At 41.4% G+C, this 25677-nt stretch overlaps 1 protein-coding gene across 1 annotated transcript; it reads left to right on the top strand.

Moving 5' to 3' along the window:
• Positions 1–1104: 1104 nt before the first annotated feature.
• Positions 1105–24493, top strand: LOC132820326 (uncharacterized). The gene is made up of 3 exons (XM_060832348.1): positions 1105–1192; positions 18622–19830; positions 23308–24493. Exons 2-3 carry the CDS (start codon positions 18629–18631, stop codon positions 24491–24493), a joined length of 2388 nt encoding a protein of 795 aa, XP_060688331.1. The 5' UTR covers positions 1105–1192; positions 18622–18628.
• The last annotated feature ends 1184 nt before the right edge of the window (positions 24494–25677 follow it).

Here is a 25677-nt window from a genome sequence, read left to right as displayed (position 1 = left end):
CAGTGCAGATTCAATGGGCTGAATTGCCTCTCTCTGCACTGTAGAGATTCTATGAAGTTCTTGAACCAAAAAGATGAATCCTCAACATTGGATTATGTGTCCATGCTCTTAGAAAGACTCAAAGGACCATGGAGAAGAACAAGAGCATTTGAAAGTTTCACGAGTGTGGATGAAATAACGGGAGCAGACAAACATTCAGCAGTAGAGCATTTCAAGTGGGAAATAACAGAGTTACCATTACAAGGTGACCCTCTAAAGGTGAAGTTTAGTGGTCAATATAAAGTAGTTAGGAGGCTTCGTAAAGTAAATTATCTGATAAATAGTCCTGATGTCGGATGAAGAATTGATAATGCCACACAAGCATGCTGATAATATCTAATCGGAGGGAAGAGGATGAGGAAGAACTAATGTGTCAGGTGGTAAGAGTTGTAGAATGAGACTGAAACAATGACAGTGAGGTCGAACAAGAGGTTAAAAGTTTACGTTGTGAACCTCCGACATAGAAATATTGGGACAGCTAACGTAACAATGTGATGATGAAATATGTCTGTCCAATGAAATACACCTATTATTTTCAATGAAGTGTCTTTAAGGACTAACAATAGTTCTTAAAAAAGGATATTGCCAGTGTGGTTTTGAGTGAGGATAGTACATGGGTATTTGTAGAGATTTGCTTTCACGCAGATAAACAGATCTCATATTACATACCTGCTAAGCAAGAAGGACAATTAGAGATAAGAAACTGACTGATGGATGCCTGAGTGCTAGGTCCAGTATAGTCTTGCAGGGCAGAATGGCCTCTTGCTTGCATTCTGTTTCTAGGATTCTGTAATAGAAATGAAGTGCACCACTGAGTACAGCTTCTCAGTCCAGTCCTTCACATGACTGTTCACAATGTTCCCAACCCACTGATTCTGCATCCAGTGATAATAATAAATCCTAAATACAGAGTTCAGAGAATTGCAAACTGTAAAACTATAATCTACCCGGTAGCAAGTGAATATCCACTGTGTGTGACTCCCATTGGACAGTGTACAGTAATGTGCTGACGGAATGTGATAGTATCTGTTCAGTGCTCAGTTGCTCAGTGCTGTTGGTGAGAGGGAGCAGCAGGAGCAGTCACTCTGCATTAAGGTGCTGACAGTGGGAGAACTTCACTGATAGACTCTCCTCCTTCAAAGAAGCAGCACAGGTAAGGACCAAGAATCAAACAACAAACTAGGACTAATATTGAAATTAAGATGAAAAACTGTTTTTGACAAGTTTAAACAAAATTACAGCCCAACTTTAAAGATTGTTTTATTTTGTTTCCAAATGCGTCCGGTTGTCAAATTCTGGATTCGTGCAAAAATAAGGAATTTAATTTTAGATTCTACGGGTGCGAGTGAAAATGAAACCAATCTGCCAAAAATGTCTGTTGATAAAATGTTGAGGGCAGTATATTTGCTGAAAAAGGAAGTGTTTAGCACAAAGCACATTGTACAGGATGTTTGCAGAGAGAAAAATCACACACCAGGTTTATTTGGGAGTACAACCTTTCACAGCACTGCTCCTTCATCAGGTAGCTAGTGGAGCAGGATCATAGGACACAGAATGTCTAGCAAATGATCAAAGTGTCATGTAACTGATGCTGGTGCTTTGAACAAACATAGATGGCTGTTATGCCTCTCATCATCTTGTACACCTCTATGAAGTCACCTCTCATCCTTCTTTGCTCTAATGAGAAAAGTCCCTCAAGGTCCCTCAACCTTTCTTCATAAGACATGCCCTCCAGTCCAGGCACAATCCTGGTAAATCTCCTCTGCACCCTCTCTAAAGTATTTACATCCTTCCTATAATGAGGCGACCAGAACGGGACACAATATTCCAAATGTGATCTAATCAGGGCTTTATACAGCTGCAGCAAAACCTCACGGCTCTTAATCTAACTCAATCCCCCTGTTAATGAAGGCCAAAACACAATATGCCTGCCAGGGGCATCTGTGCTACATGCACTGTTTTACTGTTTGGTTTATCAGATTGCCTGTATGTGATTACACGCATTTTTTTTCTTGAGAACGAAAGGTGGGATTCGAGGTTCGTCCTGGTTTCCCTGCGAACTGGTCATGAGGTGGGGTTTGGGGTCTGGCCTTGCCGCCCCTTTCCCTTGTTAATTGCTGTTTCTTGTATACAGCTGTTCATGTCAACTGTTTGTTTGTATTTTGTACTGTTTAATAAAATAAAAAAAACACTTCTTTTTATTGAAAGAGGTTTTTACTTATTACAAAATTATTTAAGTACAAAAGGTAGTACAACATTCTTATATTACAAAAACATTGACAATAAACTACCTACTGCTCTACAAAATGAACCAAAACTATCACAAAGGTACAGAGCAATCTTTCCACATTACATTTCGAGAAATAATTGAACTTAGTAAATTAGTTTAAATTATACTAAACTAACCTAACGACTTAGCTTAAGTCAAACTGGATAAAATCAACGTAAATTAACTCAACACAAATTAAATTAAATTAAATTACACCACCAAGCACACCCCCACCAAAGCGCCCATCCACAGGACCATCAGTTATTATACTTGCAGTTATTCAAGCTTCCTCCCTCCAAGGCCCCCAAACTGCCAAGTCTGGCCCCATGGCTATATAAAGGCCCTGGTCAATATGGCTGACAAATTCATGTTTATGTAATTTAAAAAGGGCCACCACGTCTTAAAGAACAGTTCTGTTTTCTGGCATAACACATTCGTAGGAACATCTAGGAGAAAGTAATCCATCATAAATCTATGTCACCCCATGTGACCTGGGTTTTTTTTCTGAGATCCAGCTCATTAAAATATCCTTCCTTACACAATATGTGAGAATGTTGTATGGCACCCCAGTACCTATGAATCTTATGGCACAGCCACAGACAAAGTGTCAGGGTCGGTGCCTGCTTTACATTTAGGGCAACCTGAAGATGCTTCTTTCTTGAGTGTTGCTAATCACTCCAGGGCCATATGGGCCCGGTGAAGAATCTTTAGTTGCATTGCCTGTGTGTTATTGCATATCGAGATCGTTTTCACATTCTTCCATATGTCCTCACATGTTTCAGATGATATTTCTACCCGTAGTTCCCAACTCCAGAGAGTTTTCCATAACTTCCAAGCTGCCCACTCTCTGAAAATGATGCAGAGTACTGACTGAGAGAGTATCCGCACACCAGAGCACTCTTCTCTCCATTTCAGACTTGTAGGCCTGAATTATACGTGTGGTCCTTCTCTGTATATAATCCCTAAACTGAAAATAATGGGTAGCCCATATTTGTGACTTAACTGGTCATAAGACATCAAGACCTCTCCCTCAAATAGGTCTCCCAAACAGGAGACTCACTTGACCTCCCATGCTTTAAAACCGGAATCCATTGACCCCTTAGCTGAATCCCAGGGTTTCAGCGAAGGGGATAAAGGATGAGGTCTTATACAGATTGCCCTTGCCCTATCACTTCATCCTCCACGTTTTGACTGTGTTTATCATAATCGGGCTTCTACAATGCTCAGCAACAGATTTCATCCTATCCATAAACAGCAAGTTAAGGAGGGGGCACCTTGCCTGGGAGGCCTCAATGTCAAGCCATATCAACCTTGGATCCTTCCACAGCCAGTCACTCATATAGGAAAATAAGGCACTTATTTGGTATTATTTAAAATCTGGGAGATTCTCCCACCATACCCTGTGGGAGTTGCAACTTGGTGAATTCAACAGGAGGGTGCCTACGATGCCAAGTGAAGGATCCGAGCCAGCCATTGAGCATCCACAGCATTTGTCTTTGCAACAGCAATGGGAGCATTTTCATGTGGTGTCGTGGTTGAGTAAGAACGCTCATTTTAATCAGGGCTACTCGGCCAAACCGTGATATTGTTAACCCTTCCAAACACTGAAGATCTTGTTTTATCCTTTCAAACAATTGCACAAAGTTAGCTCTGTACAAACAACAAATAACAGGACATTTCCCCACTCACTCGTAGGGGACACTCGTCCCAATCCCTCATACCATCATGGTTCCTTCAGGTCTCTCAGCCTCTTCCTGACTTAATCAAAAGATTTCCTCATCTTGAATAGAGCCCCAGAGAAGTCTTGAAAAAACATAATTTTCAACCACTAGTACACCAAGGCCTGAGAGTCTTATCCCAGCCTTCTGGAGGCTTCCACTGTCCTTTGCTTCTCCTTGTAACACTGGAGTCACACTAGGACCAGGTGAGGGTGCTGATCCAACCTGGTCCTGCACATCATGATCCAGTGGGCTCAGTCCACATGCACTGGGCCCGACTCGACCTCCAGCCCCAGAACCTGCAGGAGCCACTATGCCAGGAGGCTGACCAGGTTCTCACCTTCTTCACGTTCTGGGAGCCTGACTATCCATAAGTTCTTCCTTTGACCTTGATTCTTAAAGTCGTTGACCTGGTCCAGTAGGGCCCGAACCCAGTTTTCCAGCATTCAGATCCTCCCCTCCGAATTCTCTGCCGTGGTCCTTTGCTCGGCTACCTTGACGCATCGATTCAGCACATGGATCTCCTGCCCATGCTTCTACAGCATAGCATAGATCAATTCCTGCATGACTCGACTTTCTCTCTGAGTTTTACAAAGTCCGAGATTATGTTCTGTTGTTCCAACGGGTTCCAAGGCGCCGCAGTGGGAGTTGCAGCCGCGGGTGTACCAAGCCTATTGGGGAGTGCCCTGCTTGCAGCGATCCTCGCATTCCCTTTCCTTTGTTCATCTTCATCTTCTTCTTAAAATGATATAATCAATATTTAAAGGGTTCTACAGGTTTTACTTTCCTTTATTTTCCTGAATTTTCTCATTGATGGCTAATGAGTGGGGAGGTAAAAGCATCACTTAACTGGGTTATGGTGCAGAGCCCAGCACAGCAGATCTATCAGATTGCTGCCATTTTGGATCCCCAGACACCTTCTTAACAACCCTATCAACTTTGGTGGCAACTTTGAGAGGTCTATGGGCGTGGAACCCAAGATCCCGCCGTTCCTCCACACTGCCAATAATGCTATCTTTAACCCTGTATTCACCATTCAAATTCGACCTTCCAAAATGAATCACTTTGCATTTATCCAGGTTGAACTCCATTGGGCCACTTCTCAGTCCAGCTCTGCATCCTGTCAACGTTTTCTTGTAGTCTGCAACAGCCCTTGACACTATCTACTTACCCATCAACCTTTGTGTCATAGGCAAACCTACTAATCCACCCCTCCACTTCTTCATCCAAATCATTTACAAAAACTACAAACAGCAAAAGCCCAAGAACAGATCCCTGTGGGACACCACTGGTCACTGATCTCCAGGCAGAATATTTTCCATCTGCTACCACTGGCTGTCATCTTTTGGCCAGTGAATCCTGTATCCAAACAGCCAGTGTACCATGGGTAACCATATCAACTGCCTTAGTGATATTCATACATACCTCATCTACTGCTCGACCTTTGTCAACTTCTCTCGTCACATGCTCAAAGAACTCAATAAGGCTTGTGAGGAATGACTTGCCCCCCCTCACAAAGCCATGCTGATTATCTTTACTCAAACTGCGTTTTTCCAAATAGTCATAAATTCTATCTGTCAGAATCCTTTCCAGTACATTGCTTACCAAAGATTTAAGATGACAAGTCTGTAATTTCCAGGGATTTCCTGTTTCCTTTCTTGAACAGAGGAACAACATTCACCTCCCTCCAATCATCCGGTACTACTCCCGTGGAGATTGAGGATGCAAAGATCATCACCAGAGGTTGAAAACTAAAAGGCAGGTTGAGTAGAGCAGTTTCCTCAGGATTGCTACCGGTACCATGGGCTAGAGAGACTCAGAACAAAGAATGAGCGCAGCTGAACATGTGGCTGCAGAGCTGGTATAGGAGGGAGAGCTTCAGGTGTGTGGACCATTGGGAAACTTTATGGAGAAGGTAAGACCTGTACAAGGAGGAGTGGTTACGCCTGAACTGGAGGGGCGCCAATATCCTGTGCAGGAGATTTGCGAGAGCTCTTTGGGAGGGTTTAAACCAGTTTGACAGAGGATGGGAGCCTGAACTAAGATTAGAGGATGAGGTAGCGGGTGAACAGGGAGATACACCGTGCAGTGAGTCTGTGAGGAAGGACAGTTGATAGGGCAAAGTTGCAGTAAGTGTGATGGGTTGAAATGTGTCTATTTTAATGCCAGAAGTATCAGGAATAAGGATGATGAACCTAGATCATGGATCAGTACTTGGAACTGTGATATTGTGGCCATTATGGAGACTTGGATATCACAGGGGCAGGAATGGTTGTCAGATGTTCTGGAGTTCAGATGTTTCAAAAGGAATAGGGAGGGAGGTAAAAGAGGTGGGGAAGTGGAATTGTTAATCAGTAATACTATCACAGCTGCAGGAGCAGTCACCTTATTGTGAGCTTTCTATAGACGCCCAATAGCAACAGAGACACGGAGGAGCAGATTGAGAGGCAGATTTTGGAAAAGTGTAAAAGTAACAGGATTGTTGTCATGGGTGACTTGAACTTCAACTCCAGAGTTCAAATAGGTTGTGGTTTTTAAAAAGATTTGTAGCTCAGGTTGAAGGTTTGCTCACTGAGCTGGAAGATTCGTTTTCAGATGTTTCGTTACCATGCTCAGTAACATCATCAGTGAGCCTCCGGTGAAGCACTGGTGATGTGTCCTGTTTTATATTCATGTTCTTGATCTCTTTGGGTGGGTGATACCATTTCCAGTTCTTTTTCTCTGAGGTTGGTAAATGGGGTCCAAATTGATGTAATTATCGATGGAGTTCTGGTTTGAATGCCAGGCCTCTTCAAATTTCCGTACGTGTCTCTATTTAACCAGCTCCAGGATGGGTGTGATGTCCTAGTCAAAGTGGTATCCTCCTGTATCTGTATGTAAGGATACTAGCCATAGTGGGTCATATCTTTTGATGGTTAATTGGTGTTCGTGTATCCACAAACACCAACTTGCCACCAAAAGACATGACCTATTATCACTAATACCCTTAGACGAAGGACACCACTTTGACTGGGACTATACATTTATCCTAGGACAGGCTAAATAGAGACATGCTCAGAAATTCGTTGAGGCCTGGCGTTCAAACCAGAACTCCATCTAAACTGGACCCCAGTTACCAACCTCAGAGAAAAAAAAACTGTAAATGATATCACTCACCTTAAGAAACCAAGACACATAAATACAAAATGGGACACAACACCAGCACTTCACCGGAGGCTCAGTGATGAGGTTACCTACCATGGTGACAAAACATCTGAAAACAAACCTTCCAGCAAACTTACAATCTTTAAATAGTTTGGATGGAACAGTTTTGGTCAGGTGTGTCCAGGAAGAAATTCTGACTCAATATGTAGATTGGCTGACTTGAGGGGAGGCGATATTGGATTTGGTGCTCGGCAACAAATCAGGCCAGTTGCCAGATCTCTTGATGGAAGAGCAATTCGGTGATAGTGATTACGACTCCCTGACCTTTACTATACTCATGGAAAGGGATAGGAACAGACGGTATAGAAAAGTTTTTAAATGGGGGAGGGGTAATTACCATGCTATTAGACAAGAATTGTGGAGCATAAATTGTAAGCAGATGTTCTCAGGGAAACGTATGACAGAAATGTGGAGATTGTTTATGGAGCACTTGCTGCAAATGCTGAATAGGTTTGTCCCTCTGAGGCAAGGAAAGGATGGTAGGGTGAAGGATCCTTGGGTTATATGGGATGTGGAACATCAAGTCAAGAGGAAGAAGGAAGCTTACTTAAGGTTGAGGAGGCAAGGATCAGATAGGGCTCTAGAGGGTTACAAGGTAGCCAGGAAGGAACTGAAGAAGGGACTTAGGAGAGCTAGAAGGGGGCATGAAAAAGCCTTGGTGGGTAGGATTAAGGAAAACCCCAAAGCGTTCTACACTTATTTGAGGAACAAGAAGATGGCCAAGTGAGGTGCGGGCCAACCTGGGATAGTGGAGGGAACTTGCACCTAGAGTCAGAAGAGATAGGAGAGGTCCTGAATGAATACTTTGCTTCAGTATTCACTAGCGAGAGAGACATTGTCGTTTGTGAGGGCAGCGTAAAACAGGCTGATATGTTTAAACAGATTTATGTTAAGAAGGAGGATGTATTAAAAATTTTGAAAACCATGAGGATAGATAAGTCCCCTGGGTCAGACGGGACATATTCAAGCCTTCTATGGGTAATGCAGGAAGAGATTGCTGCAACTTTGGCGATGATCTTGACATCCTCACTGTCCACTGGAGTAATACCAGATGACGGAGGGTGGCAAATGTTATTCCCTTGTTAAAGAAAGGGAATAGAGATAAACCTGGGAATTACAGACCGGTCAGTCTTATGTCAGTGGTGGGCACATTATTGGAGAGAATATTGAGAGACAGGATCAATGATTATTTGGAAAAGCACAGTTTGATTAGAGATAGTCAGCATTGTGAAGGGCCAGTCATACCTCACAAGCCTTATTGAATTCTTTGAGGATATTACAAAATGCATTGATGAAGGTTAAGCAGTGGATGTGCTGTACATGGGTTTAGCAACCTGTCTGATAAGGTTCCCCATGGTAAGCTCATTCACAAAGCATGGAGGCGTGGGATACAAGGAAATGTGGCTGTCTGGATTCAGAATTGGCTGGCCCATAGAACATAGAGAGTGGTAGGAGATGGAAAGTATTCAGCTTGGAGCTCAGCGACCAGTGGTGTTCTGCAGGGATCTGTTTTGGGACCTCTGCGCTTTGTGATTTTTATAAATGACTTGGATAAGGAATTGGATGAGTGCGTTAGTAAGTTTGCCGATGACACAAAGGTTGGTGGAGTTGTGGATAGTATGGAGGGCTGTTGTAGGTTGCAAAGGGACATTGACAGGATTCAGAGATGGGCTGAAAAGTGGCAGATGGAGTTTAACCTGGAAGAATGCAAAGTCATTCATTTTGGAAGGTCAAATTTGAATGCAGATTACAGGGTTAAAGGCAGGATTCTTGGCACATGGATAATAGTAAAATGAAGGGTATATAGATTACTTTGATAGACTTTGGGACACGCAACAGTACAGAGTTGCCAAATATAGGCTGATAGCCATGCTTAGTACCCATGAGGATGGCCTCAACCCGGATCTTGGTTTCACGAACACGATTGGTGAATCCACTGCACTAAACATTGAGATTTTCCTACTTTGGAAATAGAATCAGTCTGACTCAAGGTAGGGATACAGACTGACTGTAACATCATTCCCTTAATGCATTGTCTGAGCTGAGATGTCATTTGTTTTTCATAAAACCTTAAATTGTCTTGGGACAGAAGTTTTGGGCTTTATATATTAATCAATTAAACTATGCATCCCCATTCAAAGCCATTAAAGATTTAACAGCAATCTAGGTTTGTTCAATACATCACATCATTTTTATGACACTTTGATCTTTTACTGTAAATTTTGTGTCCGATGGTCCTGCCCCACTAGCTACCTGATAAAGGTGCAGCGCTCTGAAAGCTTGTGCTTCCAAATAAACCTGCTCGACTATAACCTGGTGTTGTGTGATTTTTAATTCTGAAAACAATCTGTGCAGCCTGCTTCGTGCCAAGCCCTTCCTGTTTCAGTAAATATATTGCCTTCAACATTTTATCAACAGACATTTCCTGCAGATTGATGTGCTGATGAAAGTTTCACTTTCACTCACCCACGGTAGAACCTAAAATTACATACATGTGTAATCAATGTTCAGTGTATGTCTCACATGATCTCAGGATGTTTACCAGATCCCAGTCCGCCCCTACATCACTTGGGCCTTCACAATACATCTTATTCAACCAAATGCCAGGCTTTAGCCCCTGCCTCAACTATTCAGCCCTCCTGTGTTAATAGTCTAACTGTCTTTGACTGAATTTCTGCAGGAATGGAGTTAAATCCCTTCATGGCTATATCTTTAAAACGCCATGTATATATGTATAAAACATATTTATATATCCAAATGTATAAAAATATATAAAACGTAGCTACAATTTTACAAGGGTCTTAACCAATGTAGATCTGCCCATTCCTTTCTGTCTCATGCTAAAAATGAAACTTTGGGCTTGCCTGAAAAGCGGGCTTCTATCAGCATCACTCTAAGATAGTCTTCACCAAATCACCTCTGAGCAAACAGCAGCTGCGTTTTCATTTCTTCTTCAATGGGACTCTAATGTATGCATTTCACAAGATCCTTTGTGTTGTTTTAACTTTGGACATACTTCCTTCACACTGGCTACAATTACTCCAACTTACAGTTTAACTTCAAGTATCAGACAATGGAAGCCTATTGTTTTCCTCCTTCGCCATTTTATATTAACTGAGAGCCACATTCAGACATTTCATATTAACCTCAGTCCTGGGCAGCCCTAACAACTGGAAAAGTGAGTTATTGTCTTTCATACCTGATTATCGTTGAAGAGGTAGCTATGAGCTGCCTTTTTACTGTTTGATATCATGAGTAATCACACTGATATGTCTTTGCACTTGCAGGGTATCTTCACCTGATGAGGTAATGCTTATGATGCATTCCATAACATATGAAACCAAACGCGGGTAATGTGGTATGGAAAGTATCAACATATTTATTGCAGCTGGTTATTACAGACAAATATTGCATTCACAGGCACGTCTTTGTGTCTGACCTCATGTTAAGCTATTCAGTTCCAGCAGAACAGCATGCTTCTAGTAGAGTGTTATGCAACAAGATTCGGATTTAGATTTAGATTAGATTTCGACTTTACTGTTATATGTACTTAAGTACAAAACTACAGGAGTACAGTATAAAGTTGTCAATGTCGCCAAACAAGTGCCTAGATGCAAAACCTTAAGAACAAGGTAGAAAGAAATAAGGAGCAAAGTTAAAAGTTAAATATTTCAGTCCTTCTTAGTATTAAGCCCAAAACTAAAGAAATAAAGCTAAAAGTTCAAACATTGCAGTCTTTAATGCTTAGCCATGTTGGCTCTGCTTTGACACGCTTTCCCTGTGCAAGCTTGATCTCCCCAGCTTGCTTCAGGTCACTGCAGATGTTAGGAGAACCTCCATCGCCATGTGGGCTCGTTCATGGGAATCTCAGACTCCCAAAGTCCTGATCCTGATGCTGTCCATGCCAAACCTCAGCTCACCTTTGGTGCCAGTGCTAAGCGTCATGGGACAGGTCCCCAGCTATTGCCTCACGCTAGACACCTAGACAAATGCCAAATTCATTAAGCTCAATATCACCACCACCACTGTTTTTCACCTGAAGCTAAGTTATTAGAAACAAAATGAAAACAAAAAAAAAACTGAAAGAAGAGAAATGATGAAAACGAAAAGGGAGAAGAGGAGCAGACAGAAAAGGCAAGTCTGCTCCTCTGCCATCTTGTAGAAATGCCAGCCAATTCAAGTCCGTGCTAGACCCACACCCTGACCGCCACAAGCCCACACTGGACCCACACACTGACCGCCACAAGTCCGTGCTGGATCCACTCACTGACTGCTACAAGCCCGCACTGGACACACTCACTGAGCACCACAAGCCCGTACCGACCAACTCACTGACCGCCACAAGCCCACTCTGGACCCACTCACTGATGACCACAAGTCTATACTGGCCCCACTTCCTGACCACCACAAGTCCATACCGGACCCATTCACTGACTACAAGACCGCACTGGACCACTCACTGACCACCACAAGTCCATGCTGGACCCACTCACTGGCCACCAAAAGTCCGCACTGGACCTACCTGCTGACCACAATAAGTCCGCACCAACGCCATGAATCCATGCTGGGCCTACTTGCTGATACCAATGCCATTGTCACAAACAAGCTCTTCAACAAAAGGTCAGCAAAAAAATTTAAAAAGAGGAAAAAATGAGAATTAAAAAAAAGAATAAAAATAAAGAAAAAAAAACGGAAACACCATACCAGTCCTCCTCCATCACCACCTTACCAGTGTGTAGTCTGAAGAAAGCTGGAGCGTGCGATGTTTAATCCGCAGGTCACATACAATGATACTGTGGTGATTTCATAAACAAGTCTGTTAAAAGTATACTGGCACATTCTGTGTCTTAAAGGTATACTAACACAGACTATGAGATATAACACAATAGTGAGCTGTCATATTACTGTTTGATATTACTGCATGAAAAATAGCTAATGTAAAATATTCCTGTATCTTGATGAGGAGTCCAGACTCAGAGCACAATTTAAAAATAAGGGATTGCCACTTATGTCTGAGATGATAATTTTTAAAATTAACTTTGAGTTCTTAATCTTTTGAATCCTCTACCACAGGGGGCTGTGGAACCTTAGTCTTTGAGTGTGTTTAAAACATAGATTGATAGATTTATGATTACTGTTGGTGTACAGGATGGGGTGAGTAAAAATGCATTGAAGTGTTTGATCAGCCATGTTTGTATCGAATGGCAGGGTAGAGTTACGTCATTGAGTAAACCTCTCTGCTAATTTAAAACCAGAAAAAGATTTATCCCAAGCAGTAATCTGTAAAAATGTAATTGGACAAGAACTAGTTAAAGTAAAAACTAACAACTTTATTTCTGAAAATATAACAGAGAATAATTATTTACAACTCCTTCCTCTAACCTATCAGTTACCTTCCCTTCTATAATACTAGTCTGATAAAACTCCTGATTAAGATTTACAAAACATAACTTCTTATCTCAAAACCAGGCAGTTTTTGGCCTTCACTGTATTCCTCTCTTCTTTTCGTCTTCTTGGGGATTCTGCTTCACAGGTTACTTATCGATAAAGGTACCTTTGAGAGAGCTATTCTCTGGGCAGTTTACAGATGTCATTGGGTTGACAGTTCTCCTGCCAGCTGTTCAATTTTCTCCAGTTTTATATCCCCAAAGCATCAGATTGTGTCACTGGCTTTTAAGATAGGGTATAATACACCCACATCATCATAACAGGAGTCTCAAGGTGCTGAATGACCTACTCATGTTCATATGTTGTGATGTTATTTTAACATAATTATTAATTTCAATGGCTTTAAAAATAGTCATTACTTTTACCTTTAAATACAATTGCAGAACAGGACAAAGAGGAGCTGCAAAGAAAATGTTGAACAGTTCAATCCCTGACATTTATTCACATCTATCCCTTTGTGCATTCACTGGACAGGGACAGAATATTTTGTCAAGATCACGTGCACCAAGTTCTTTTGGTGCCAGACAGGAAACCCCAAATTATTAAGCTCCCAAATGACAGGGATGAACAGGCTCATCTTGGCTATCCACCAGTCCCCTCAGTTAGTGGAAAAAAGGTAAATTTCAGAATGATCCCTCCCTTTTGGATATCTTCCAAACGAACCAAATGAAAGTTTGTGAGAAGATTTGTAACTCGGGTGCTCGCTGTTGTGGTTCTGTTCGCCAAGCTGGGAGTTTTTGTTGCAAACATTTCGTCCCCTTTCTAGGTGACATCCTCAGTGCTTGGGAGCCTCCTGTGAAGCACTTCTGTGCTGATTACTCTGGCATTTATAGTGGTTTGAATCTGCCACTTCCGGTTGTCAGTTGCTGTCCGCTGCAGTGGCCGGTATATAGGCTTTGGGTCGATGTGTCTGTTGATAGAATTTGAACCAAATTAAACTTTACTAAAAGGAACCAGCTTGACCTGGCTTTCCTGTGTTGGCCAATGGTGAATTCACTAATTACTCAATGAGAAAGGAAATAGTGATGCACCACACATTTACACCAATTAAGAATAAAATATGAGTCCAATTCATGATTAAAGGTTAAAATAAAGATCTACAGGTCAGTCTCCAAGTTGTATATGAAAAGTAGGTCTCAGAACTCACCAATACTTACATTGGCAGTGATCATTAGTTTTGACATTGGCAATTGAACATTCAAATTTGACATTCTTTGCTTTGCAGATAGAAATTCTTTGGATTTGGATCCTTTCAACAGCATCACTCACAATCTCTTCTCTTCCTTTACCTGAAGTGCAACAATGCTAAAATGGCTATCCTCGAAGCTGAGACATTCACAGCACATTAGTGTACATATATGACATCAGGTCACTAACACAGACAGACCCGTGTTGGAGCTCACTTTTAAATCTCTTTATATTATATTTCCCTGTTGGAATCAACCACAAAAACATCTGCAGCTGGATGTACTCCAGATGAGAGGAAGTTGGTAATCAACCTCTCACTGTGTCTTCCTTGTTAGTCTTTCTGTTTGATTTGAATTGAATGATTTATTGTCACTTGTATTTTACAGTGAATAACACAGTAAAATACAGTGAAAATTTCAACTGTCACCACAATCCAGTGCAAAATTAGTTTATGTCACCATTTCTGGAGAGGAGGGATATTCCAAAGCTCAGAATATAGTCATTGGATTATACACGGTGGTTGAGAATTTTTTTTTCAAATGGGACTAAGCTCATGTGGGAAGATGGCAGGTATGACAAGTGCCCTGTTTTACACAACCGTCATTGATTATGTACCTGGTTGGGACATAAACTTCAACCCATAGTGTGCTACTTAGACAGCTTTACTTGGACAGCAAAATGGCCCACATTTTCCATTTCCACTCAGCTCACCATCACTGTGCTTCACATCAAGAGCTCCTTCCCTGAAATACTGGGGGAAACATGACAGTCTTCAGATTCCATTCCGTCCCTCACACTCAGCTGGATGACGATGAAAAGTGAGGTCAAAGAAGATTTAAAAGGCAAAATTTAAAGCGCTCTATCTAAATGCATGCACCATTCTAATTGATGCACTAGCAAAAAACCTATGTCGTATTTAATTGTCATTCCTGAAATGTGGCTGCAGGTGACGAAAACTGGAAACTGAGTGTTAAAGGATGAATTGACAATAAAGTAAAACAGGGGTGGCCTTGTAGCTCAGTCATTAGAACTGCTGCCTCACAGCGACATGGACCAATTCTAGCCTCGGGTGATAATCTGTGCGGAGCTTGCATATTTTTTCCTTCTTCCGCGTGCCCTGGTTCCCTCACATAGATGTGCAAGTTGGGTGAATTGACCATAGTGTTCAGGGATGTGCAGCTTCGGGGCATTAGTCAGGAGTAAATACAGGGTAGGGGAATGGGTTTGGGTGGGATACTCTTCGGAGGGTTGGTGTGGACTTGTTGGAATGAAGGGCCTGTTTCCATTCCACACTGTAGAGATTCTAGGTGGTGTAGTGTTTACAGTAAGGAAGAGGATCAGTTTATTAGTGACAAATGGATTTCTAAACACAGAAACATTGAAAATAGGTGCAGGACTAAGCCATTCAGCCCTTCGAGCCTCCACCACCGTTCAATATGATCATGGCTGATCATGCAATTTCAGTATCCTACACCGCTTTCTCTCCATAGCCCTGAACCCTTTAGCTGCAAGGGTCACAACCAGCTCCTTCTTGAATATATCAAAAGAATCAGCTCAACAGATTTCAGTGGAAGAGAATTCCACAGCTTCATAACTCTTTGAGTGAAAAAATTCTTCTTCATTACAGTTCTGAAAAGCTTACCCCTTGTTCTTACTGCCTTGGAAAAACAGAATGGGTGGTAGTTTGCTATAAATAGAAAGCAGCAGGAGACATTGGTAGGACTGGCTTACAGGTCATGAAATAATGGTTGTAATGCAGAGCACAGAATAAGCCAGGAGGTTTGGGTGGCGATGGAGAGGGGGGGTGGTGTTGGGTGGGGGGGTATGGGGATCCAAATAGCAAGGATATGCAGAAATCATGAAGAACTTCATTTTATATATAAACTGAGAAATCTGTGGAAGAGGATTTCTTGGAATGTCTTTGAGTTAGACTTCTGGAGCAACATGTGGAGGAACCATGCGGGGCCCAATTATTTTAGATCCAGTATGATGCAATGAGAAATGGTTATTTCATCATCTTGTTGTAAAAGGATCTTTAAGAAATAGTGACCACCGTAGAGACATGGAGCTGAACAGAATGGAAACAGATCATTCAGTCCCACTTATCCATGCCAACCAGATATCCAAGATGAATCTCGTCCCATTTGCCAGTACTTGGCATGATGGAATTTCCTATTGAGATCGCAAAATGTGTTGTTCATTCTGAAATTAGTGCTTTAAAACTATATTCATGCAACTATGAAAGTGGAAGTCACAGTTGGCTGTGACTGATTGGTAAAATACATTAACTCCAGGAACAGAGTTAACCACGAACAATAGACCTTTTAGCCTGATGTCAACAGTGGGGAAAATAATTGAATCAATTATTAAAAAATGCGATTCCTGGATATTTAGAAACTAATTGATTGAATAGAATTAACCTGAATTTATGCAAAGAAAGTCATATTTAACAAACTTCATGGAAGCCAACAAGGAGGAAACCCATGGATGTGATATATTCAGAATTTCAGAAGCTTTTATGTGGAGCCATGCTTCTCAACTTTTCCGTATTCAACACCCTTCTTATCCTTGAAATCATGCAACACCCCCCAAAAATAAAGCTTGATTTCCACATATAGTACTTTAATCAATTTGTAAGGCGAGTTCTTTCGATATCAAAAGGGAACACATTTATCCACAACATTTGAGGCCATTTCATCGATGCGCCTTCTCATGGAATCGTTGCTAAGAGGAATACGCTTGATAGTCATTGATGGTTCCTGATGTAGCACGGTTGGTAATATTTTGGCAATAGCTGGAAGCACCAACGATTCACCCACGGATTGAGGTTTACCACATTTTGCAATTAGTTTCGCTATGTTGATTGATGCCACACTTGTGGCTCCCATCTTTGAAAAAGCAGTGGAAATCGTTGGGCGCTGATTGAATTTATTCTTAATGTTTGAAAATATGCCAAATCTTTGTTCTTTTTGTCACTGTGGTTCTTTTCCAAATGTTTAATATGACAGGAAGGCTTCATGGCCGCGTTGGAAAAACTTTGTTCATGGAGCAAACACAGTGGTAACTGCTTATTAGATGGAGATTGAATAAAGCCATATCACAAATAGTCCATACTATACTGCCTGCACTTTTTCTTACTCAATGAGCCCATTTTTACACTGTCACTCAAATACCCAGATGGAATCATGGGTATTACCTTATCACAATAATTTTAAGACGCTCAGACAAGTGGCAAAACTGGATTGGCTAATTAGTTGTAGTGTGCATTCATTCCGCCACCCGATAGAACATTTGGAAAGCTGTGTTTCATCTTCCTAGAAGTGACACGAGTTAGGTGATATTGATCTCAGCAGTAGAATCAGTGCCAACTGCGAACGAGTTCAAATGGTTTGCAATTCACAGAGAAGACTATCAATAATAGCGCAGCAACCAATCAGAGCGCACGCCTCCGTGGGTGTAGGGAAAATAACAGACTCATGTTATGCGATTATCCGTCTGCACACAGCAGTTTCCTTCAAGGACACAGCAGTCTTCCAAGTGATTGGTAAGCTCTCTACAAAGTCGTTCGTTGGACCCTTGCCGCCCCCTTTGACTTCAACGCCCACCGAAGGAAAGCAAACACCCCTCAGGGGCTGCTTCTGCCCCCGTTGAGAAACACTGATGTAGAGTTATTAAGTGGTGAGAGAACAGAAATGTTGATGTTCAAAGGGATATCAGTGTCCTTGTTCCTAAGTCATTGAAACTTGATATGCAGGTTGCAAAAGCAATTCTGGAGACAAATGGTACACTAGCCTTTATCTCAAGAGCATTTGAGTATGAAGCAATAATGTTTTGCTTTAACAGTTATGAGAAGAAGGCAGGAAAATGGGGTTGAGAAACATAACAGCCTTGGTTGAATGGCAAAGCAGACTTGATAGGATGAATGACCTAATTCTACTCCTATATCTTATGGTCTAATGGTGGAGTACTGATGATTCCATACTTGGAGTATTGTGTGTAGTTTGAGTCCCCTTGCCAATGAAATGACACATATGCTGTAGGAGGAGTGCAGCTGACAATCACCAGACTGATTCCTGGGATGGTGGGACTATCCTATGAGGAGAGATTGAGGAGACTGGGTCTGTACTCTTTTGATTAGGACATTGAGAGATAATCTTAAAGAAGTCGAAGCATATGGTGCTGGTAAAGCACAGCCAGTCAGGCAGTATTACAGAGCAGGAGAACTGACATTTCGAGAATAAGTTCTTCAAAGTGTCGATTCTCCTGTTCCTCGGATGCTGTCTGACTGGCTGTGCTTTTCAAGCAGCACAGTCTTCGACTAGAATCTCCAGCCTCTGTAGTTCTGACTTCCCCTAAACTCAAAGAAGCTTACACAATTGTTTGGAGTAAATGCAGAAATGATATTTCCCATAGCTGTGGGATCTAAATACAGGCGATATAGTCTCGGAATAAAAAGCAAGGCATTTGGCACTGAGGTGATGAGAAACACCTTCATTCAAAGCCTGATGAATCTTTGGATTTCTCTTCTGATTGTGATAGCTCAACCGAGTAGGTTCCAGGCACAGCTTTGTAAAGTTCTGGTCACTGATGACATCAAGGAATGTGGCTTACACCTACTATGTTCGTAAATTTCATACTCCATCGTTATTAATTAGATGTAGAGGGTGGTGTGGATGTTTTGAGGTTGTGGCAATATGTTATATAAATGCATTTTTTTAGTCTGAAACAAAACTCATGTAAAATAGTTTCTTTCAGCTATCACATGGCGCAATATTTAAAGGATTTATACTTCAGCCGAGAAGAGCTCAAGAAAATGAGTTTGGCTTATAAAAGAAATGGAGTGAAAGAGGTTCAATCCCTGTTACAAAATAAATTAGACGAGCTGGACAGTGTAGAACTGAACATTGCCATAACAGGAGAGTCTGGAGCAGGGAAATCCACCTTTGTTAATTCTATCAGAGGGCTTCAGGATGATGATAAGGGAGCTGCCATTACTGGCGTTGTAGAAACTACAATGAAACCAAACAAATACAAGCATCCTACCCTACCAAATGTTTGTTTCTGGGACCTGCCTGGAATTGGAACTACAAAATTCCCTGCTGATAAATATCTGAAGGAAATGCAATTTGAAAGGTACGATTTCTTCATCATTATCTCAGCCTGTCGATTCACAGAAAATGACACAAAACTCGCCAAAGAGATTTATCGGCTGAGGAAGAAATTCTTCTTTGTTCGATCCAAAATTGATAATGATCTAAATTCAATGGAAAAGGGAGGGAAGGAATTTAATGAAGAGGAAGAACTGGAGAAGATCAGGAATGACTGTGTCAGCAAGTTGGAAAAAGAAGGGCTTGAATCACCAAGTGTTTTCCTGATATCAAACTTTGATCTGAATCTATATGATTACGATCGATTAAATAAAGCTCTTCAAGAAAGTCTTCCAGAGATAAAGCAAAGTGTCTTCATACTGTCCCTTCCAAATATAAATTTGGATATTATAAAGAAAAAAAATGAACAGCTAAAGAAGCGAGTCTGGATGTTTGCAATAGTTTCCGGAACATTGGGATTAGTACCAGTTCCTGGACTCTCCTTTGCATGTGACATTGCCATACTGATTGGGGCACTAGTACATTTCCGAATGTATCTGGGTCTGGATGATGCCTCGCTTGAAAGACTGGCCAATAGGGTACGGAAACCTGTGAAAAATCTGAAGGCAGTGGTGAAAACCCCCCTGGTGGGGGGTGAAATAACTGTTGATAAAGTGAGCAGAATATCCTTGCGTCTTGCTGTTGTCAGTTTCTCAATACTTGAGACTATCATTTACTTTGTACCAGTCCTTGGATCCATTTTTGGAGCAGGGTCATCATTTCTTATGACCTACAAGCTGCTGAGTGTTGGACTGGAAGATCTTACAGAGTGTGCACACAAAGTGGTGAAGACTGCTTTTGGGATTGAATCAATCCGGTGAGTCAAATCTGTAACTAATATATTAAGGTGATTTAACCATGAATGTTTCAGGAATTCTACTCCATGGTATTCCCTTTTTGTGAAATAATTCCTCAAAATGTTCCTCAATCATTTCAGGGAAGGGGTCTATGGATGAACATGCACTGAGAGCTTGTCACTATGTAATATGGGACAAGAAATTGAATCAAATAAATGTTAAAGAGTTTACTCAACTTCATGCATTCACAGTAGCCAGTCCATTCCCTTTGTTGAAAACTAAATGAAAAATATTTATCCTTTTCCAAGAATCATAAAATCATCCAGCACAGCATCTGACCATTCAGTCCATTATGCCTGTACTCAGAAATGCCTGGATTCTTCAATGGTATTCATATTAATTTCCATTGTTTAGACCCTGTGTATTTTGACTCATAATTGTTGTGAGCTCACAGGATAACAGTCTGACTTGCACTGTGTCATTAATGAGCTGATCGTAAGCCTTCAGTGAGAATTTAATTGCAGAGGTCACATGACTAGTGCAAGTCAGGAAGGAAACTTGTGTTGCATTTCTATCCCAAACCTACAGCAAGAACATCATGACTGAAATGGAAAATCCAAGGTTTACAAATCCAATGATAATGTACGAGGTGGCATGTTGGCTCACAGAACCAAGAACCCTGGTTCAATTCCACCTTGGGTGATGGTCTGTGTGGGGTTGCACAATCGCCCCATGTCTGTGTGGGTTTCGCCCAGGTGCCCCTTTCTCCTCCCATAGTCCAAAGATGCACATATTAGGTGGATTGGCCATGTTAAATTGCCCACAGTGTCCAGGTCTGTGCCAGCTAGTGGGATTAGCCATGGCAAATGCAGGGCTACAAGGATAAGGTACAGGTTGGGTCTGGGGTGGGACGCTCTTCACAGGGTCTGTGTGGACTTAGAGTCATAGAGATGTATAGCAGGGTAACAGACCCTTCAGTCCAACTCATAGAGTCATAGAGATGTACAGCATGGAAGTAGACCCTTCTGTCCAAAATCCATCCATGCTGACCCGATATCCTAGGTTAATCTAGTCCTATTTGCCAGCATTTGGCCCATATCCCTCCAAACACTTCCTCTTCATATACCTATCCAGATGCCTTTTAAATCTGCAATTGTATTAGCCGCCATCACTTCCTCTGGCACCTCACTCCATACACATACCACCCTAAGCATGAAAAAAATGCTTCTTCGGTCTCCTTTATATCTTTCCGCTCTCACCGTAAACCTATGCCCTCTAGTTCTAGACTCTCCACCGCAGAGAAAAGACCTTCTCTATTTGCCCTATCCATGCCTCTCAGCTTCCGATGCTCCAGGGAAAACAGCCCCAGCCTATTCAGCCTCTCCCAAGAGCTCAAATACTCCAACCCTGGCAACATCCTTGTAAATCTTTTCTGAACCCTTTCCAGTTTCACAATATCCTTCCGATAGGAGGGAGACCATAATTGCATGCAATATTACAAACGTGGCCTAACCAATGTCCTGTATAGCTGTAACATGACCTCCTAACTCTGAAACTCAATACTCTCACCAATACAGGAAAGCATATCAAATGCCTTCTTCACTATCCTATCTATGTGTGACTCTATTTTCAAGGAACTATGAAACTGCACTCCGAGGTCTCTTTGTTCAGCAACACTCCCTAGGACTTTACCATTAAGTGTATAAGTCCTGCGAAGATTTGCTTTCCCAAAACACATCTATTTCTAAGTTAAACTACGCAACCCATTGGCTCATTTGACCAAGGTCCCATTGTACTCCAAATGGCCTGCTTCAGAACTGTGTGAATTCTATTCTATGAGATTCATTCTCTGAGCATTGGTAATTTTCACATTTCCACACACATATATGTCATTCACATTATGTTATAGTCACAATAGGTAATTACATTAAAAGGGGAGTTTTACTGGAACAGACAACACACACCAATGCGAACAGTTATTGAGAAACAAGCCCATTTTCTAATAATGCCAGAACATTTGGCCACCTTCAACCATACACCCTGGTCTTAGAATCATTGCTGGATTTTTAAAATTCATTCATAGAATGTAGGTATTGTTATGTAGACCAGCATTTATTGCCCATCCGCAATTGCCCAGAGGGAATCAGTCCCATTGCTTTGGATCTGGAGGCACGTGTCGGTCAGACACCAAAAACAGGTATTTCTTCTGAAGGCTCACTGGACCTGAAACTTTAATTTTGTTTTTCTCTGCACAGATACTGCCAGACCTAATGTGTGTTTCCAGCAATTTCTGCTTTTGCTTCTGATTTCTAGAATTTGCAGTTCTTTTGGTTTAGACCTGATACCGGTTCTATTCCCTAAATGAGATTAGTGAGCCAGTTGAGTTTTTACTTCAATCAACAATGTTTTCACGGTAATCCTCAGTTCCTGAATTCCAGATTTTTAGTGGATTCACATTTCACCATCTGCAATGCAGATATTGAACCAGAATTCCCAGACCATTTTATGGGTCTCTGGATTAATGTCCCGTGAAAATACCACAAGGCTGTCACCTCCCCTATCAGTGTCTGTCAGAAAAAGGGTCAGTTCTCAGTCATTTCATTATGCTGACTGATGGGCTAAAGCGAGACACAAACCCTCCTATAAACCATCGTAATATGGATCAGGAATTCCCAAAGGGAGTTTGTGTTTCTCTGTCGGTGTGAAGATGCCTCTCAGGTGATTTTAATGGCAGATTTTCAGGGATGTAAAATCTTTTTCATCTCCACCTCTCCTTTCTGTTGTCCTGGAAATTCCCCAATACAAGTGCCTCTGAGGGTCAGGACCTTCCCACTTTTTCTCCAACCATGATTTCTTTCCTCCCTTGTGCTTGCAGCCAGTAGATTCAATGGTGGTGTGTAATTGGGCCTATCAGCTGCAAGCGTCGGAGAGAAACAGACAATGATTGGAGGACCATTGAATAGGGTCAGGGTAAGCAACAGTGATGGTTTTGAGAAGTCTGTAGTGATACAAGAAATTGGAAAAAGTTAGGGAACCATTGACATAGACCACCAATTATACTGATTACCCCTCATATGGATTACTGCCAAACTGATCACCTCTTTGCATTGGTCATCCCACATTGATATCACGCATCCAATGTGATAGCTCACAAGAGAAGACAAAAAGCCTTAGTGGCAACTGTGAGAAGAACTTTGAGTGGTATATGAGAGCAAGTCTCTCCTTGTTAGCAGCATATAGGAGATGTTCTTCCTCAGCTGTGATGCCTACTCATGAGTTCAAAAAGACTAGATACTTGCAAGCAGAGACCAATTAACTGCTCATTGCTCATTGCGGGACATCGCAGTGCATAAATTGTTATATTTGGTTACATAACAGTATTAATTGTAATTCACCAGTAATTAAATTGATGTGCAACGTGAGAATGTGGCAATGTGCAAAATAAATGTAAGATCTTTTACATGATTCAACACAGCATGCTAAATATTTCATTACAGAGATTCATTCTTCAGTCCAGGAGAATTAAAAAAACTGCAATCAACTTACAAAACAGGTGCACTTAAAGCGGTTAAACCAATGATATGGAAGAAGTTAGATGAGATAGACAATACAGTGTTGAACATCGCAGTAATGGGAAAAACAGAATCTGAGAAATCCAATTTCATCAATGCAGTGAGAGGACTTCAGGAGAATGATGAAGAAGCAGTTATTGTTGGCTACACAGAAATCACAATGGAGCCAATCAGATATAAACATCCCAACATACCAAATATTTATTTCTGGGATCTTCCTGGAATTAGAATGCCAAAATTCCAGGCTAAAAAATACCTGAAGGAAATTAATTTTAAAAGATTTGATTTCTTCATCATTATCTCAGCCAATCAATTCTCAGAAAATGATGCAAAACTTGCCAAAGAGATTGGACGTCAGAAGAAGAATTTCTACTTCATTCGGGCTGAAGTTGATAATGATCTCAATTCATTGAGAAAGGGAGGGAAAGAGATTGATGAAGAGGAAGAACTGGAGAAGATTAAAAATAACTGTGTTAGTGAATTGTTGAAGGCGGGTATTTCAGTACACAATGCGTACCTGATGTCATATTTTAATCTGAATCTTTACGATTTTAATCTTTTTAATGAAACTATTGAGGATGATCTTCCAAATATAAAGAAAAGTCTATATAGACTGTCTGTTCCAAACTTAAACTCAGAGATTGTTGAGAAAAAAAGGAGAGAGCTTGAGAAAAGAATCTGGATGTTGGCAGCACTTTCTGGGGAAAAGGGAGCAGTGCCAGGTTCTGGAAGTGCCATTAGCTGTAATATTGAGGTACTGATTGGAGGAATACATCATTTCCGTAAATCTCTGGATCTGGAGAATGCCTCTCTTCAAAGACTGGCCAAGATGGCAGCTAAACCTGTGGAGGATCTGAGAGTAATGGTAACAACACCCCTGGCAGGGGAAATAACTCCCAATTTAATTACAGAGTTACAACAAGGTCACACTGCTATCACCATATCAGAACTTAAATACAGCCTTGACTTTATACCAGTCATAAGTTCCCTCTTTGAAGAAGGATCGTCATTTCTTATGATCTACAAGATGCTGAATGCTGCACTAGATAATCTTACAGAGAACGCAGAGAGTGTGGTGAATGCTGCATTCGGGACTGAGTCAATCCGGTGAGTCAATGTGGTTGCTGATATAATTAAAGGGCTCTAAGCTGGAACTTTGCAGGGATTCTGCTTTATTTATACTTCAGTTTTAAGAGTTTATTGCTGAAAATATTACTTACTCATTTCAGGGAAGGGGTCTGTGGATCAGTGTTTGGTGAATGAGTTTGGGTAAAGCGTTACATGAAAATGTGAAGGATATGAAGTTTAAAAGACCTCAGCTAATTTCACAAACACATTGCAGTCAGGTAATTCTGTTCATTAAACAGAATAACAAGGAAGCCTCCCTGTGCCCGAATCACTGAAGCATCCAGCACTGAAAGTAACCATTCAGTCCATCATGTCCGTAGTCAGAAATGTCTGCATACCTCAATGACAGTGAAGGGTTCAGTTCCCATGTCCAGCTCCTTCTCTGTAATGTGTTATGGACCAGGCCTGATCCCCTCAAAACATTTCAAGGAAGTAGCCCCAATCCTAACTTTGTTTTAAGCAGGTGTAATGCCGATATTCCAGAGGGATGCAGTTGGTCAAATCATGTAGTTTTAAACAAAACAGAATTTATTTACAAGTTTACTAAATGAAACACAAACAAAAGAGAACAGAATACTGAATGACCTAATCTATTTGAAAACCCAAATAGCCCTTGATTCCCTTGTCTAATTCCAAACTGTCAAACTGTCAATTCCTACACTGCTCTTGGAGTTGAAAACTCCAAAGAATTCTGACCCCCTGAAAGAAGAAATTTCTCATTGTTTCAGTTTTAAACAGGAGATGTTTTGTTATGAAACTGTATCCCCAAGATCTAGATTCCTCGGAGAAAGTTCTCTCAGAAACCACCCTTACAAGATTCCTCAGAATCTAATAAGATCAATAAGATGATGCATCACTCCTTTAAATTCCAATGAATTCAATTCCAGCCTGTCCCACCCTCATGATCCAGCCCCATTCTTAGAAACATTGATTGAGTGAACTTCCCTCAAACTGCCCCAATGCAAGCTCTCCAATGTGATTAAAACTATTTGGGTGGCACAGTGGTTAGTACTACTACCTGACAGCACCAGGGACCCGGGTTCAATTCCCATCTCGAGCAAATGACTGTGTGGAGTTTGCACATTCTCCCCGTGTCTGCGTTTGCTCTGGTTTCCTCCCACAGTCCAGGTAGGTGAATTGGCCAAGTTAGATTGCCCATAGTGTTAG

Source organism: Hemiscyllium ocellatum, chromosome 11 (genome assembly GCF_020745735.1).
Source record: "Hemiscyllium ocellatum isolate sHemOce1 chromosome 11, sHemOce1.pat.X.cur, whole genome shotgun sequence".
Taxonomy (NCBI): domain Eukaryota; kingdom Metazoa; phylum Chordata; class Chondrichthyes; order Orectolobiformes; family Hemiscylliidae; genus Hemiscyllium; species Hemiscyllium ocellatum.
This window is presented reverse-complemented; position numbering and strand designations above follow the sequence as displayed.